The sequence below is a fragment of the Carassius gibelio genome, chromosome A20 (assembly GCF_023724105.1).
Source record: "Carassius gibelio isolate Cgi1373 ecotype wild population from Czech Republic chromosome A20, carGib1.2-hapl.c, whole genome shotgun sequence".
Taxonomy (NCBI): Eukaryota; Metazoa; Chordata; class Actinopteri; order Cypriniformes; family Cyprinidae; genus Carassius; species Carassius gibelio.
In genome coordinates this window covers 20,974,789-20,992,807 of record NC_068390.1, presented here as the reverse complement: position 1 = coordinate 20,992,807, position 18,019 = coordinate 20,974,789, and the positions used below count along the sequence as shown (strand labels likewise).

Sequence of the window (18,019 nt, the reverse complement as noted above, 5' to 3'; positions counted from 1 at the left end):
TATTATATGACAAATGTTTTACAGAGAAATCCACATTCTGGAGAAATAAACTGAAGTGAATTTGAAGTAATTTACCTTGAATTAGAAACATGGCCAGTGAAGGTACAAAAACTACTTTTGTTAGAAATCCTGCAGTATATTTTAAGCATATCGATATAATTATATATCTGATATTATATTTTATTGCATTTTTTTTTTTTTTTGGCAGTTCGTAACCATCGAAATACTGTAATCCAGTGTTTTGCTCTGATTGCTTTGCCTGTTTACTGAATCACTAGCTAATGATTTTCAAAAATGTAATTGTTATAACTTGTTGAGGCACAGTGGCCCAGTGAATGTAATGTCAGAAAATCTAAATTCAGTTTGTCTAACAGTTTTAAAAATTAGGAAAATATATAATTTCTCAGTTTCAGGGAAAACATTAAAATACCGATTAGGAATCATCACTGCTATCCTGCTGACCCATTTGTATGTTGTGAAAAGTATCGATTTTTCAGGAATAAGCATAGATTTACAGGTAGGTAAAGAATTCTTTATATATTTTATCATACAGCACTGAAAATCATAAAATAATTGGATGATGAACATACCTTGTGTTTTTAAAATGATATCTAATCTACAATTTGTTTATAGACTTTTAATACATAGACAGACAAGACACTGTTGGGTCATGTCATAATTGTTTTTATGTAAATAAATACTTTTGGAATTGAAATACTTATAGTGTGAGAAGATTGATGGCTAATAAGAAAAATGAAAGTTTAAAATGAAAACATTTTTCTTTTTATGTTAATCCAGTTGACCTCCACAGATGGGTCAGTGCATCATGTAACACAAATTGCAGGTCTGATTCACAGTTTTGTCCTCTAAATACAATGTCCTAGTTATAGTTTAATGTTATCTGTACAAAAATAAAGTTAAATTATTTTACATAATAGCCCATTTGTTTGGTGTTGATATTGTTTAATTAAAGAGTAAAGGCCTACTCTTGCATACATGATTATTAAAATCACATTATGTTTTCATATGTAGCCTACAGATCCAGAGGCAAACATTTTGTTGTTGAAGTGAATGTATTCAAAACTGATCAGGAAAATCAGATCTTGTAAAAAAAAAAAAAACAATGCTCCTATTACATATGCATACTCTAACTTTCAAGATTAAAGGTGCAATAGGTGATTGTTTTCAGAATTATTTTTTGATATACTGGTTGAAAGTCTCCTCACATCCCGATAGCAATAGTTAAGTGGTTTAAATTTCTGTCGATGGTCGGTTAACAGATTTAATGTTGGGCTGCATACGGCTCATGCGCAAAACACGTGCGAGGGGCTGTGAGTGATGGTGACTATATAAATGCATCATCATTAATTCACAATGTACTAATTAAGCTTTTAATGTGATTTAAACTTTAAAAGTACATTAAAATAGAAACAATACAAAAGTTATTCAACATGAAAAGCAATAGAAATGTAGTAACTAAGTCATTTCATCAGATAACTGCGCTTTGCAGGGCTGTGGGACACATGACGGATAGACTATTCACTCCTACAATTTAATCATTCCTTATTAATTTCCTTATTAATATGTTTCATTAATTTTGTTCCCTAAATAACCCATGATTTAACAGAAATAATGGAACAAATTAATAAATCGAAAAAATTCTTAATTCATGAAATCTTTCATTTGCCTTCCCATGTTTACCACACACAGTAAGAGATGCGATTAAAAGTGAATTATGATTAAATAAACCTGCAAAATTAGAGGGTTAGACGGTGAAGGTTTAGGAAAAGAAACCAGCAATTCAGAACGAAGCCACATAAATGAAGGCTATATCTCGAATGGCATCCAGAGACATGGTCACGATCTAACATTTTCCTAACCCTATAAGAGCACAAATGTTCTGTTTTTATTGTGAGTTTGCACAAATGAAAGTAACCACTTTTGCGAAAAAGAGCTTTTTTTCTGTCATAAGTAACCTGCCCTGTCTAGTCTGTTGGTCTTCGTGTCCTCTTTGCTTCGCGATTTTTCTGTGCATGAGAAAATGGATGTGTGGCGTGAGAGCTTGTGAAAAGCGTCAATTGCGTGTGTCTCACATTTTATTGCATTTGTATTAGTTGTTTGAAGAGTTAAAAAAAATCAGTGGGTCTTAACGCAATTACAATCGGCAAGTCGGTCGGAGTAAAAGGGGAAAAAAATAATTAATTGGGTCGGGTTATGGCAAACAAGAATATTTTTAAGGAAGGCCTAATAGTTATTTGAAGCTTGTGAACATATTAGCAACACAGCTGGTAATGACAGCGTTCGGTTTTATTGTTGTCATCAATTTATACACTTCTTAATTACATTACATATTTTTATGTAATTATTTGTCATTATTTTGTCATTTCATTATTTGTCAGTAAATTACCTTTATCAGTAAGTTTTGGCCACTGCCTTACATTATCTACCCAATGTTCCCTTTCACCAGACATTTTCTTTAAATGAGCTTTCATTCAAATGTCATCAGAGTGCACCGGCAAGTGTCACACCGTCACACTTCGCAGACACGCAGTAATGGCGGCAGGCAAGATGGTGGCACCCATAGAGTTCACGGAGGATTTGTGGTTAATTATGGTTAATGATTAATTGATCGTTAATTTAAATGACTATTGATCATGGAATTAAACGATATTTTACATCCCTAGAATGAACTGTGTTCCCGTTGATATTATCCCTTCACCTTGTTCATTGCTCCCTACTCCCTGAGCAGGGGTTTACTTCACTTCGGAATATGGACTGGAATTGGGAACTGCAGATGTAACCTATCGTAGTAATGTTGTCTCTGGTTTTCTGGTCTGTGAGTATAAATGGATTCAGCGGCCGTGGTTTTTGATGGCGATTGCAGGGAGGGTGGGACGTTCGCTTTCAGTGCTATCAGGCTAATGTTAGCATTTTCCAAGATCTCCTATTGTACCTTTAAAAAAAAATTTTTTTGTTGTTGGCATTTTTGATGATCTGAACTGTTAGTCTCTATTTGACGTACATGATATAAAGTATTCTTTATAGATGGTATAAAACTGGACATTTTAATCTTGTCAGCAGCCATGTTTTTATTATTTGTTTTATTTCAGATATTAATGGATGTCTCATCTCATTGTCTGTGTGTGGGCCGAGGATCTGTTCCAGTAACACTGGAAACTATTCGTGCTCTTGTTGGGAAGGAAATAACGCTACAAATATAAATAACAGTAACCTGTGCATAGGTGTGATTCATTTATTTGTATTATCATGTTTTTCAGATATCAATTTTTTTTCTTTTTCAATTAGATTTTTTTTGTAACTAGAACATTATTGCCTGGTTTCACAGACAGGGTTTAGACTAAACCAGGATTAGGCCATAGTTCAATTAGGACATTTAAGTATTTTTTATGCCTTAGAAAAAACATAACTGGTGTGCATTTTGAGACAAAGTAAATAAATTAGAATGTCGAGGAAAAGTTAATTTCAGTAATTCTCCTCAAATTGTGAAACTTATGTATTAAATAAATTCATGCATACAGACTGAAGTCTTTGGTTCTTTTAATTGTGATGATTTTTTCTCACATTTAACAAAAACTAAAATCTTAACAAATTAGAATACTTCATAAAACCAATAAAAAAATTAACATTAAGTGAATTGTTGGCCTTCTAGAAAGTATGTTAATTTACTGTACAGGTACTCAATACTTGGTAGGGGTTCCATTTGCTTTAATTACTGCCTCAATTCAGCGCGGCATGGAGGTGATCAGATTGTCGCACTATTGAGGTGGTATGAAAGTCCAGGTTTCTTTGACAGTGGCCTATAGCTCTTCTGCATTGTTTGGTCCCATTTTCCTCTTGACAATAGCCCATAGATTCTCTGGACTTCAAACAAGGGTGTCAATGATTGTCAGTGACCATTTTGAAGGCACAGAAATCCTTTGCAGGTGTTTTGAGTTGATTAGCTGATTGGCATGTCACCATATTCTAATTTGTTGAGTTCTTGAATTGGTGGATTTTTGTTGAATGTGAGCCAAAATCATCACAATTAAAATAACCAAAGACTTACACTACTTCAGTCTGTGTGCATTGAATTTATTTAACATGAGTTTCACATTTTGAGTTGAATTACTGAAATAAATGAACTTTTCCTCGACATTCTAATTTATTGAGAAGCACCTGTATTTTAAGTGAAAGTGACAGTGATGTTACATTCAGCCAAGTATGGTGACCCATACTCAGAATTCGTACTCTGAATTTAACCCATCCAAAATGCACACACACAAACCGTGAACACACACCCAGAACAGTGGGCAGCCATTTATGCTGCGGTGCCCGGGGAGCCGTTGGGGGTTTAGTGCCTTTTTCAAGGGAACCTTAGTTGTGTTATTGCCAGCCCGAGTCCCGAACCCACACCCCTAGGGTTAGGAGTTAAACTCTCTAACCACTAGGCCACAACTTACCCACAGATCAGTCAGAGTAAGTTTCTTTCAATTGATACAGCTCAGACTTAGATTTTATTCTGGGATTAGGTTTAAGCCTTGTCTGTGAAACCGGGAGCATATGTTTTTTAATGTTGAAATATTATTCTGAAATGGGTTATTTACTTTCCAGATTCTGTATATGAATGTCACATCAATCTATGTAGTCCAAATGTCAGCTGCACAAATCAGTTGGTAAATTACAAATGCTCATGTCTGGATAGACTCACTGGAACAAACTCAAATCTCAACGTAAGCGTCGAGCGATGCACAGGTATATTCTATATTCAGATATTTGTATAACGTTTTGTATAAGTTTTGCTCACATGCCTGTTATTGTAAATTCACACACGAAGCATAAGTATAGATGAATAGATATTACAAAAATTCGCTTCAGAAAGAATTTTTTGTTTCTTCTCTTTAAATGTACAACTTTTGGGTGTGTAGTCCGAAATCTAACTGTTTTAATTACAATAGAACCTATGCATGCTCTTATTAGGAAGGATATAACGCTAGTCAAATTTCATATCAAATTTAAAGTTAATTTCAAAGTCATGTCTGTTTTCTTCAATTCCAGCACCAACAGTATCACCACCAACAACAGCTACAGGTATGCCCAGTAAAACAAAATCTGAGATACAGCACAACAACTTTGTGTGAAGATGCTGAAGATTAGTATTGAGAACTTTTCCTAAAACATAGTCATTCATTGCAAACTTTAGTTTATTGCCACAAAGAGAGAGCTGAGGTTAGGAGCTAAATGCAGCTGTTCTTTTATTAAATATTCCAGTGTTTGTTTCATGTATATAACACAAGAAGAAAACCCAAGCATGGGTCTGTTTATCGTACATTGCTTAATACATCTGAGATTATTTTTTTATTCCCAATTATTTTTTTCACTAGAAATTATCTTTTTTTTTTTTTTATTAAATGATCAAATTATAATTTCTAGTGTTTGTTTATTCAACAATTTATGAGGTGCAGCTAGCACAGAACAACATACACTGTTTGTGTGTATGGGGTGACATGGAGGAGACGAATTGTTGAATAATGTCATGTTCTTCGGAACAAAGTTTAAGATATTTTAGATTTAGTTTGAGAGCTTTCTTTCCCTCCATTGAAAGTGTGTGTACGGTATACTGTCAATGTTCAGAAAGGTAAGAAAAACATCATCAAAGTAGTCCATGTGACATCAGAATTCGACATTGAAAATACATTTTGGTCCAAAAATAACAAAAATTACGACTTCATTCAGCATTGTCTTCTCTTCTAGGTCTGTTGTGAGCGAGACTGTGACTGTTGACGTACGACGCTGCTGACGTGTTATCTTTGTTACTGGGCGCGCCAGGAAACACATCAGCAGCGTCATACATCAGCGGAGTCGTGAACTCTCTCACAACAGACCCGGAAGAGAAGACAATGCTGAATAGTCGTAATTTTTTTTATTTTTGGGCCAAAATGTATTTGTCACATGGACTACTTTGATGATGTTTTTATTACCTTTCTGGACATGGACAGTATACCGTACATAGATTTTCAATGGAGGATCAGACTCTGACTAAATCTAAAATATCTTAAACTGTTTTCCGGAGATTTTTGGCTGAACTAACGGTAGCACTTTATTTTACAGTCCTGTTCCTCATGTACATACTATGTACTTATTATAGTAATTACAATAACTATGTAATAACTAGGTACTAACCCTGAACCTACCCCTAAACCTAACCCTACCCCATTTAGTTACCTTGTGTTACCAGAACTTTCTTAGATAAATACACTGTAAGTACACTATAAATACATGTTAGTACACGTACTGTAAAATAAAGTGCAACCGAACTAAACCTTTAATAAAACATCATTTATTTACTAAATATGTATCTTTTAAAATAAATTGTCCTGGTTTAATAAGATACACTTGTAAGAACGTGTCAGTGGACAGATTTTCACCATCACCTTTACTTAAAATGATGCATTCTAACCATTATTTAAGCCTGAGATTATATAAGCCTGCTCCCAAGCAGATTTGAGTTTAAGGACCTGTTGCTATGACAGCAACTCTGGAATGAGCTTCAAAGAGCAAGCCTGGATCAAGTAAAATCACCAACAATAAAGTCCTTCTAACTGAGTAGACCCCACTCCTATCCCCCCAACATACAAGCAAACAATCTAACTTAACAAGACACAGGTGAACTGAATGGTACATTATAGAAACCGTAGCAACAAAAACAGAAACTAAACCAGAAATGTACACACAAAAAATGAGGTGCAGTGTCAATATAAGTCTGTGTGCAACTAAACCATAACAATATTTTGTCAGTGACAAAACATTTCCCAATTTGTTATAAATCATATCAGTTTTTAGTTAATAGATTCAAGACATAAAATACTTAAAATAATGTATTGTTTTGCTTGTTTGATAAAACAAATTTATAGTTCTATAATCCCTTTGCTATTAACTGTTTGATTTAATATTTTTATTTCATTTTCATATTTTTGTTGTACTGATATCTTTTAATTCAACAGTGTCAAGAACAGGACGGACAGATCCCGTGAATCTAAATCTTTTCACAAAAATATTTGACTGAATTAAGATATTTTGTGTTAGTAGGGGTACAAAAATTATACGCAATGCATGTCAAAATATAATATTTATTTTTTTATTCATTGTATTATGATGAGATAACTTGAGGGGCACCAGTGTTCGTCTAATGCATCCTCATAACTGGATCTTATCCATATATTTGAATTTGCATTAGTATAATTTTAAGGACTGATTGTTGTTCAAACCTGTTGATACAATGTGCATAAATGTACACTTGTTTTACAGTTATTGGAATGCAAATGAAAATAGCTCAGACTTTTGACTTAAGTCTTGCTGATCCTGGTAGCAACAGTTACATTTATTTACATGGACGAATTGGGTCAACAGTGAGTATTTTGTCTTTCAAAGTTAGTGAAAAAAAGTTTATTTTTTATTTAGTTGATAAATATAGTTGATTTGTGAATACTATAAATAAAACTTCGAATATTGCTTGCACATAACTTGGAAAACATACTTGTTTTTGTTTTTAACGATTTTTTTCATAAATAAATGTTTTTATTTTTCTGTAACATCCATTTAACAGTCAGAAGCTGTTCAAAAATAGTATAATTTAATAATAACCTCTTTGCAAAGCCTTGTAGAAGAAGCGTGATGTCATATTATAACAACTTAATTAAATTTTTATTACTGTAAAAATGTCAAGCATACATTAAGTACTTTTGCTTGTTACAGATTAATGCAAGTTATTCTAATAATTTAACTGGCTACAATATTGGTTCTACAAAAGTCTCTCGCTTCAGGTATGATATACCATTTAAATTTTTACTTTTTTTTTTTTTTTTTTTTTTACACAGAGTTCTCATTATTTACTGCTTTTTAAAAATACAAATTTAAATAATGTCTTCACATTGGTGTGGTTTGTGTTTCGTCTCCATAGGCCTGGTAGTGTTATAGCAGACTACAGAATAAATGCAACATCCTATAGCCTTGATTTTAGAGCAGCAAACACACAGGTTTCTGACTCTCTAAGGGCACAAGGCATAATTTTAGCTGAAGATGCTTTTGCTCAAAGTGGTAAGTGCATAATCTAATGCTTCAGATTTCTTTACAAGTCAAGTCACCTTTATTTATATAGCGCTTTAAACAAAAAAGATTGCGTCAAAGCAACTGAACAACATTAATTAGGAAAACAGTGTGTCAATAATGGAAAATGACTGTTAAAGGCAGGTCATCATTGAATTCAGTGATGCCATCATCTCAGTTTAGTTTAAATAGTATCTGTGCAATCATTTGCAATCAAGTCAATGATATCGCTGTAATTAAATTGACCGCAATTAAGTAAGCGAGAGGCGACAGCGGCAAGGAACCAAAACTCCATCTGTGACAGACCTTGGGAGAAACCAGGCTCAGTCGGGGGACCAGTTCTCCTCTGACCAGACGAAACCAGTAGTTCAGTTCCAAGCTGCAGCAAAGTCAGATTGTGCAGAAGAATCATCTGTTTCCTGTGGTCTTGTCCTGGTGCTCCTCTGAGACAAGGTCTTTACAGGGGATCTGTATCTGGGGCTTTAGTTGTCCTGGTCTCCGCTGTCTTTCAGGGATCTAGGGGTCCTTTCTAGGTGCTGATCCACCATCTGGTCTGGATACGTACTGGATCCGGGTGACTGCAGTGACCCTCTGATCTGGATACATACTGTATCTGGTGGCTACGGTGACCTCAGAACAAGAGAGAAACAGACAAATATTAGCGTAGATGCCATTATTCTAATGATGTAGCAAGTACATCGGGTGTTATGGGAAGTGTTCCCGGTTCCGGTTTACCTAATCAATGCAGCTTAAAAATACTTTAACGGATTTGGATGTTAGAAGCATATTAGTGTGTTATGTGTAAACCAGGTTAAAGAGATGGGTCTTTAATCTAGATTTAAACTGCAAGAGTATGTTTGCCACCCGAATAATATTAGGTAGGTTATTCCAGATTTAGGCGCCAAATAGGAAAAGGATCTGCCTAAGTTTTGAGAATGCAGCGGACGTGGAGGATTATAATGTAACAAGAGCTCATTCAAATACTGAGGTGCTAAACCATTTAGGGCTTTATAAGTAATAAGCAATGTTTTAAAATCGATGCGATGTTTGATAGGGAGCCAGTGCAGTGTTGATAGGACAGGGCTAATATGGTCATACTTCCTGGTTCTAGTAAGAACTCTTGCTGCTGCATTTTGGACTAATTGGAATTTGTTTACCAAGCATGCAGAACAACCACCCAATAAAGCATTACAATAATCTAACCTTGAGGTCATAAATGCATGGATTAACATTTCTGCATTTGACACTGAGAGCATAGGCCGTAATTTAGATATATTTTTGAGATGGAAAAATACAAATGCTAGAAACATGGCTTTCTAAGGAAAGATTACTATCAAATAGCACACCTAGGTTCCTAACCGATAACGAATTGACAGAGCAGAGTCTGCTCACTATACCATGGTGCCAGGCTGTTTTCCTTAACCTTCCTTAAGCCTAAAGGAGCAACTGTATTTAAAATGCTAGAAAAAAGAGAGTCCATAGTTTCTGTTACATCATCAAGTTGTTCTGAGGTTTTGGATATGCCAATGAATCCGGATACATCAGGTAGATTATGTCATGAGTCCGGACCCGGTGTTCCTCCCTCTCACCACCAGAGGGCGCCACTTCCCCATCTCCCAGACTCATTCACCGTTACACTATACACCTGGTTCATTCGGTACAACTGTTGCATCCACTCACTCACTTAGACACACACAGCTGTTCCCCATTTGTTCACGAACATTTATTCTCCTCACTCCCTCCACTCTGCCTGCCTGGATTAGTTGTACTTGATTGTTATTTCTATAGTGTGCCTCGAGATATGCATGTGTGTGGTTTGCCAGTGATCGTGTTTGAGCCCGTTTTGTTTTGCCTTGCCTTGTTGGCCTTTTTGTTTCATTCTGATTAAAGTAAATTCTTCCCTGCATCTGGACCCTGACCTTGTTCTTTCCTCGGCGCCATCTCTAATGCGCCGTGACAGATACTTTCAAAGCAGTCTTTTGTGATAGAAGTGATGGTTCTACCACACTTGTTAACAATAAGTAGAATTTACAGTTTTAGCTATATGAAGTTTTCACAAAACTAAATAATGATCTGAGATATCATCACTTGGCTGCATAATTTCAACACTATCAACATCAATTCCATGTGACAATATAGAGTATGATTTCAACAATGAGTAGGTCCTGAGACGTGTTGTCTAGTCCCATTATATCATATATATATTTTTTTATTGTTTCGGTTTTGTTTCTTGTTGGGTGATATGAGTTGCATGGTTTCTAATTCCAGATCAAACAGTTTTCACACAAGATCAGTTATATCCTCTGCAAAAGGTAGACCTGAACTGCATACAGCCAGACTTTGCAAAAGGACCAATAAAATGGACAGTGGATAACAAAGATCCTGCTCTAGACAACACAAGATACCTACTCTCAAACAACAACAGTACTCTCACTGTGATAAACGCTAGTGAGGTTGACAGTGGTGAGTGACATGGATTTATTTTTTGCCTGTGACAAAGTGCCAGATTGCTGTTTGGAGTCTGGTTTTAAAGGGTACATTGGATGGCAAATTCACTTTTACATGGTATTCGCTTGCAAGTGTGTCTCAGCAGTGTGTGGATACAACCACCCCACAATGATAAAAGTCTGTTCAACCCCCCAAAAACTAAACATAATCATCAAACCGTTTTGATTTTTGAGTGGTATGACGTTTTTCATGGTAATGCACCACCAAATAAACAAAAAAGGGGCGAGGGGTGGAGTGAACAGTAGCTTATTATCATTTAAAGTGTCATGCACGGAAATGGGTCGTGTGAACAGAGCTGTTTTTGACAGGGTAAAAGGGATGTTGTTTTCCACGACCATTGAGGAATTTTAACCAAATTATGTCACAGACATTTCGTGAAAACCCTAAGAATCATAACTACTGGTGAAAAATGGCCATCCGATGACCCCTTACTGATATAAAACTGTGCGACAGTTTAATTTAGGTATATTAGCACTGCCCTAGGATAGGATTATGCTAAATATTGTGTACTAGGAGACAATATGTGGCATAGATGTTGCTGCCATATCAATATTAATTTTTAATTATGAAATCAATTAACCAGTCAAAATTAAAGTGCTAATATCATGAACTTCCACCATATTAATAATAATACATTTGTTTATTGTTTTTCCCCCAACATGCAGGTCAATATTCGTGCATCACACAAAGGAATACAATACCATACATTCAGTGGCAAAATATCATTATTAACCAACGCCCCAGTATTATCGTGGGTGATAATTACCGTGTTTTCCCATGTGATGGCAGCAGTTTTCAACTGAAATGTTCTGTTGATGTTGGCTTCAATCTTGAGTGGGTTCTGGATGGAACAGTAAAGATTTCAGGTTGTACATATAAATCACTGGTGCAATTTAATGAGTTACTATTTAACTTTCAGTTAAAATTTCCACATTATTATACGTTTTTGACTAAACGCATTTCTCTTTTTACACAATCAGGATCTGACAGTATCACATTAAACTATACTACTCGGAGTGGAAATTGTACAGATCAAACCTTTACCTTTACTTGTCGTCTCAAGGATCTGCCACAACTACAGAATTACAGTTATAGCTATAGCAGCGTCACAGTAAGGACAAGCACAGAACGTGAGCAATTTCTCATTGTTTTCAGCATCAGAAAAGTTTTTTACTGTTTACTTTTTACTGTACGATTTCATGAGTCTAGCAGACTTTTCTTTGGACCATATCACACCTGATTATCTGGTGTTGACTGCACCTAATTATTTCTGATCCTTCTGCATACTGTGCAAGTAGCTTGCAGGGGTACTATCAAGTCCCACAGTTTATAAAGTGTAATGTGATTGTATGTTCTGTTCTGAGAGAAAATGTGGAGAAATTGTTGAATATCCACCTGACTTGCAATCAAATACTTCTCCAGAATTTGACTGTCAAAATGAAGAGCTTGGTGCTGGAAAAGCAACTAATGAGAAGACAGGAGTCTGTGGAAAAGGCTTCAAAGGCACCATAACTTACAAATGTGAATCACGGGTATGGAAATCAGTAATGGACAACTGTATATATGATTATATCGACAACCTGAAAAACCAACTTGAGGTAATCTATTGACCATGTATTTATCTACAATTATCTGGCCATTTTAAAGGTTTCTATCATTTATATATTTGTACTTTGCAATTTAGTCTTTGCGTGTGGAGGAGATCCCAGAGTTTATGGCTAACCTCAGTTCTGTCACAGAACAGAATGGCATTGATATAATACAGTCTGCTGCTACCGTCAAAGCAATTGTCGACATTCTTTTTAAAATAGCCAACTTCTCACAAGCTACTTCCTTCAATAGTCCAGTTATGGGGGTATGTATAGTCACATTTAAGCTTTTATGTGATATTTAATGTGTAGACATTTTATGTTGCTTGTACTGAAGTGAATTTAGATAATGAACATAATTCTAATTCAGATAAGAACCAGTGTTGATTCAGTGTACATAATTGTGTTGTGCAATAGCCATTCTAATCAATATTATAATATCTTATATTACTATCAGGATTTATATATGTGGCAGATCATATTTATATCATATTATTAGGATATAATATCTTATATCTTGTGTCTTAATTAGATTATCCAAATATCTTTATATATTAATGATTTCTACATTTGATAGGCTAAACTTTATAATATAAAGCATCATTTTATATTTAATTTCCAGAGTTTCCTAAACACAGTGGACGTTATTGTATCAGTTAATGCCAGTAATACATGGAACAAACTGAACAAAGGCAACAACACAGGAGGCACCAGCATTAAACTTCTGAGCGCTATTGAGAATATAAGTGACCGTCTCACAGATGAATTTGCGTTTAATAAAACATCCATTCAGCTGAACAGAACTACAATTAAAAACTCATTCGCTTTAACCTCAACACTGCCAAACTCAACAACAGAGATTGTATTACCACTGGTTCCTCATGAGACTACCATTACCATCATAATCTTCACAACTCTTGACAAAGTCCTACCTTCTCAAGGTACTAATGACAGCAGGAAATCAGATGTGCGCATCAATGGAGATGTGGTTGTTGTTAAGGTTAATGAGACTCTCAACAATATTTCTTTGACATTTGACATTACTGATCAGTCTTTGGGAAATCCTCACTGTGTCTTTTGGAACTTCAATCTCAACACATGGGATTCCACTGGATGTGAAGTAAAGCGGAACAGCACTGGTAACATTACATGTGAATGTAACCACACAACCTCCTTTTCAATCCTAATGTCACCATTTAACATTGATCCCAATTATCGCACAGCCTTAGCCTATATAACTTACATTGGCATAGCTATTTCGATGGCCAGCTTGATTATTTGTCTGATTATTGAGGCTATTGTATGGAAGTCAGTAAGAAGAAATGACACATCCTACATGCGGCATGTCTCCATAGTCAACATTGCTGTGTCCCTTCTGATTGCAAACATCTGTTTTATCATTGGAGCTGCGATCGCAGAACAAGAACAGCCAACCTCAGTGGGTCGCTGCAGTCCAGTGGTTTTCTTCATGCACTTTTTTTACTTGGCTCTTTTCTTCTGGATGTTAATGTCAGCACTGTTGCTCTTTTATCGTACAGTTATGGTCTTGTCTCAAATGTCAAGGGCCAAAATGATGGTCATTGCCTTCATGTCCGGTTATGGTGCACCTTTGCTCATAGCGGTTATTACTGTAGCATCAACAGCTGGACCTCAAAATTATATTTCCAAACAAAATGCATGCTGGCTGAACTGGAACGAATCAAAGGCACTGCTGGCATTTGTGATTCCAGCTCTCACTATTGTAGCCATAAACCTTGTGGTTTTGATTGTGGTTCTGTACAAGATGTTGAGCAGAGGAGTTGGTGCCGAAACTCAACCAGATGAGAAACATGCCCTGGTGGTCATTGCCAGGTGTGTGGCCATTTTGACTCCTATTTTTGGTCTAACATGGGGATTTGGCATTGGAACCATGGTGTCACAAGATTTAGGCATTCATGTGGTGTTTGCACTCCTCAATTCACTGCAGGTACAGTATCACTTTCTTTCTCACTAATATCAAATTCATAGTAAGGTTAAATGTTTTTTTTTTTTTGTTTTTTTTTTGCATTTCTTTCATGCTGCACATTGATTTATTATAAATGTCCATGTTTCTAAATAAACTTGAATCACTTTGAATCATACCTTGTAAAACTTCCTTTAATAGGGATTCTTTATCTTGGTGTTCGGAACGCTTTTAGACAGCAAGGTATGAGTTTCCTTCTGTTGCTTTACAAAAAGCTTAAGTAAAGTTACTTAATGTTGTAGTCTTTCAAAATTAGGAAATTTGTTTAACGCTGTATTACGTGAGTTACAAATCAGAATCAAGTATCTCATATATGTGCTATAAGCAGACATTTGAGAGATTTATGCATTTCTTGATATTAAGAAGATATCTTTGATTACAGGTTCGTGAGTCACTACCAGGAAAACAGTTGCTACAGAAATTTACTTCCAACAGTACCAATGTAAATGCCATTCTAAAAAAGTGCACACTTATATATGTGTTCAGCTTCTAACCATTGCTAAATATTTTTATATTGACTCATTGATTTATTTTGGCTGATATCTCCTTACAGACCACCAATGCAGGAACATCATCCACATTTGCCACTGACATTCCAAGGAAGGGAAGAAGGAGTAAGTAGATGGGATACAATCTAAATTGTAGTGTTTATTAACACATTTTCAATAAAATTGGTAAATTTGCTAAATTAATGAATGTAAAAACATGAGTAACATACGTCTATAACTATTTGCAGATGTGTACAATATGTCTGAAGCCAACAATACAGCAGTTACTGACGGCACCAATGGCTCAAATACTGTTAATAACATGTAAATACAGTAGTTTTCTTTTACTGTTTTAGGGGAGGAAATGTTTCTTTGTTCTGAGATGATTAGTCTAAAAATAAGGTATCTAAATAACTTTTTACACGATTTTGTAATAGACTGTTAATGCAGTAATGTCTTTTATCTATACTTGAAAAATTACTTTTTCTTTGTATGTCAAGTTGACTTGTTTTAGATCAGATATTTTAAATGTGTAAGGCGTTGGTTTCCTGTTGGTTTAATTACATCCTGGTATTTTTTTTTTTTTTTTTTTTTTGCTCAGTCACGATAAATTCCAGTGTTTCTTACCAAACAATTACTACTATTATAACCGATAATCACTAATAATGAAATGTTTCTTCATATTGTATTTAAATAGTCTTGAGCCATTTATTTTATAATAATAAAGGCTAGTTCAAATGTTTCTCCTTGCCTTAATTGAACAGAACAGTTTAAGTAAGGGTAGTAATGTGTTATTCAGCAGAGATCCGAGGCTGGAACCTCAAGGTAGGTACAGTTGAGCTGGGGTGTAGAAGATTCATGGCCAATGGTACAGGCATTGGTTATGGATAAACAATAAGAGACACCATTTGGACCAATAATAGTATAACATAACAAAGCTCCTGAGCACCATGAGAGAGCAACAAGTGACTAGGGGAATTAAATCATTGGGACACATCAAGTGTGTATTCTGATTAAAGGGCCGGAACATCCAAGGATTATGTGTTCCAAAAACATCTCTTAACTTATCAAAAACAGACACCAGACATAGACACGTATAGCATTGACTTTTTAACTTCAATGGGAAACTGCAAGTTACAAATCACTGTAAAAACTTAAAAGAAGCTGCATGTTAATTTGTTGACTATAAAAAATCATACATTTGCAGATATTTACAGAATATGGTAGCAAGCAAACTAACTGGCCAAAAAAAACCCTCACCCTCCATCTAAAAAGCTGTAGGATCAGAGGCTTTTTAAAAACAAAGACTGTTGTTCAACATTTACCTTGAAATTTTACATCTTAAAATTTTCTAAATCTGTATAGCACTTCATATTATATATATATATATATATATATATATATATATATATATATATATATATATATATATATATATATATATATATATATATATTGTAAAGACATTATAATGAATGTAAATTACAGGTGTTGTGAATAAGTGTCTTGTTTCTGTTCTGGGTCAGGCCAGAAAATATCTTCTAACAGTCAGTGTTACCGCTCTAGGCAGGTAGCTGTAGGCTGACAGCAGGGGCAGCTTCATTTTCCTGATATGCCTTTTTGAAATGTGTTCAGAGTTGTTTTTAGTGTGTTACTGTAGAAGGATCAGCCATAGGGTGTTCAGCTGATGAAATTCAGATTCGGGTACAGAAGTGGAATTCAAAAATACACCGAGACAGACAACAGTGTAAAACAAGGGAAAACATTAGTTTAATGAAATCAACTATTTAAAGATTATCAATTAAATCAATCTTTTAAAATGTAATCAAATGAAGAGATAACAGTTTACAACAATAAATTGCATTTTTATTTATTTTGTTAAAATCTCTAGGTGTAAGACATAGAGAGAACGGTGTCTCAACACCAGAGAGATGCCGAATAAATTAAATCTTTAATAAAATAAATAAATACATTTCTTTAAATGGAAATATCTGGAGGGGCAGACAAGGCCAAAAAAAATCTTTTAGCAGCTACACATTACCTCAAACGAAAAATTAAGAAAACAAAATAAAAGTTAGCTTCCTTAGCTTACTCAACCATAAACAAAAAAAGTGAAACAGATACACAAATAAATTGGAATCCAACCACCTACGCCCTTACAAAGGTATTTACAAAGTCTTTGTAGTGAACACAAATTAAAATTGGAATCTAAGTCATAGTCAAACAGGCATAGTTTCACTAAACTTAATAGGCATCCGTGGCCTAATGGTTAGAGAGTTATAACCCAAAGGTACCGACGGGAATTTTGCGTGGGGGGAGTGAATATCCAGCACTCTCTTCCACCCTCAATACCACAACTGAGGAGGACCCTTGAGCAAGGCACCGAACCCACAACTGCTCCCCACAGAACACGGCTTCCCACTGATCCAGGTGTGTGTTAACGGTGAGTGTGTGTTCACTACTCGCTGCTGTGTGAACTTGGAAGGGTTAAATGCAGAGTACAAATAATGCAGAGCACAAAAAGTGTACTTTACTTGACTACATGTTACATCACTCACTGATATAAATCTCTCTGGCACAACGCTTTTTCCACAATCCAATGACGACGCAATGAACAATGGCAAAGAAAAACACAGTCAATCAGAATGAAGGCAAACCACAATAGGACGAAACCAGTGAGACACAAAGTCTCTGATTAAGTGTTTGAGGGCTTAGCCTTATTTATACGATTCTAGTCCAGTGTGGTTTACTTGTGGATCAAGTAAAGTTGAATACATTTTTCACCATTTGTTTTTGGGTGAACGGTACCTTTAAGGTAGAACTTGTTGGTGCTCTTATCAGTAATGTATTATTTATTTTTGCTTGGTCCATGAGCTGCACTCATTTTTGAGTGATATATATATTCCTTTATTCTATTACAAAATTTTCAGGAATTTTGTAGGGTGTCACACGGAAAGAATAAGCCATTATGACGTTGACTATCATGCAGCCCTTTGGTATTTGTTACAGATGTTTTTCCTCATTCTTACTGAACCTTTGTCTGAAGAAGCATTTTGCATATTTGCCACTTGCTTTTTTCAAAACAGGTTATTCTTGAGCGCATCAGCTGAAAAACAAACAAACAAACAAACAAACAAACACTAGCAAGTGTGTTAAAATATCTGCGTTTCTGCTCTGATTTAGTTTGCTTCTTAACCTAGTTGTCAAATATAGCTGCCATTGTATATTACAAAAATATGTTAATTAATTACAAATACTAATTGACAAACTGCTTTTGTTCCTCTTTTCTAAGTCAGTTTGGATAAAAAAACGTCTGCTAAATGCATAAT

At 35.1% G+C, this 18,019-nt stretch overlaps 1 protein-coding gene across 1 annotated transcript; it reads left to right on the top strand.

Annotated features, from left to right (window-relative positions):
• Positions 1–7,032: 7,032 nt before the first annotated feature.
• Positions 7,033–15,397, top strand: LOC127938101 (adhesion G-protein coupled receptor F1-like). The gene is made up of 13 exons (XM_052534511.1): positions 7,033–7,406; positions 7,753–7,820; positions 7,958–8,094; positions 10,372–10,566; positions 11,277–11,477; positions 11,592–11,741; positions 12,034–12,209; positions 12,296–12,466; positions 12,823–14,166; positions 14,344–14,385; positions 14,585–14,644; positions 14,756–14,816; positions 14,939–15,397. The coding sequence occupies exons 1-13, from the start codon at positions 7,287–7,289 to the stop codon at positions 15,016–15,018; spliced, it is 2,805 nt and encodes a 934-aa protein (XP_052390471.1). The 5' UTR covers positions 7,033–7,286; the 3' UTR covers positions 15,019–15,397.
• The last annotated feature ends 2,622 nt before the right edge of the window (positions 15,398–18,019 follow it).

What these genes read in the sequence shown, in the direction of transcription:
- LOC127938101 (XM_052534511.1), top strand. Translation starts at nt 7,287, where the DNA reads ATGTACACTTGTTTTACAGTTATTGGAATGCAAATGAAAATAGCTCAG. An exon ending in AGATGCTTTTGCTCAAAGTG is followed by an intron (nt 8,095 to 10,371) that starts GTAAGTGCATAA and finishes TTCTAATTCCAG; the next exon opens with ATCAAACAGTTTTCACACAA. An exon ending in CACTCCTCAATTCACTGCAG is followed by an intron (nt 14,167 to 14,343) that starts GTACAGTATCAC and finishes TTCCTTTAATAG; the next exon opens with GGATTCTTTATCTTGGTGTT.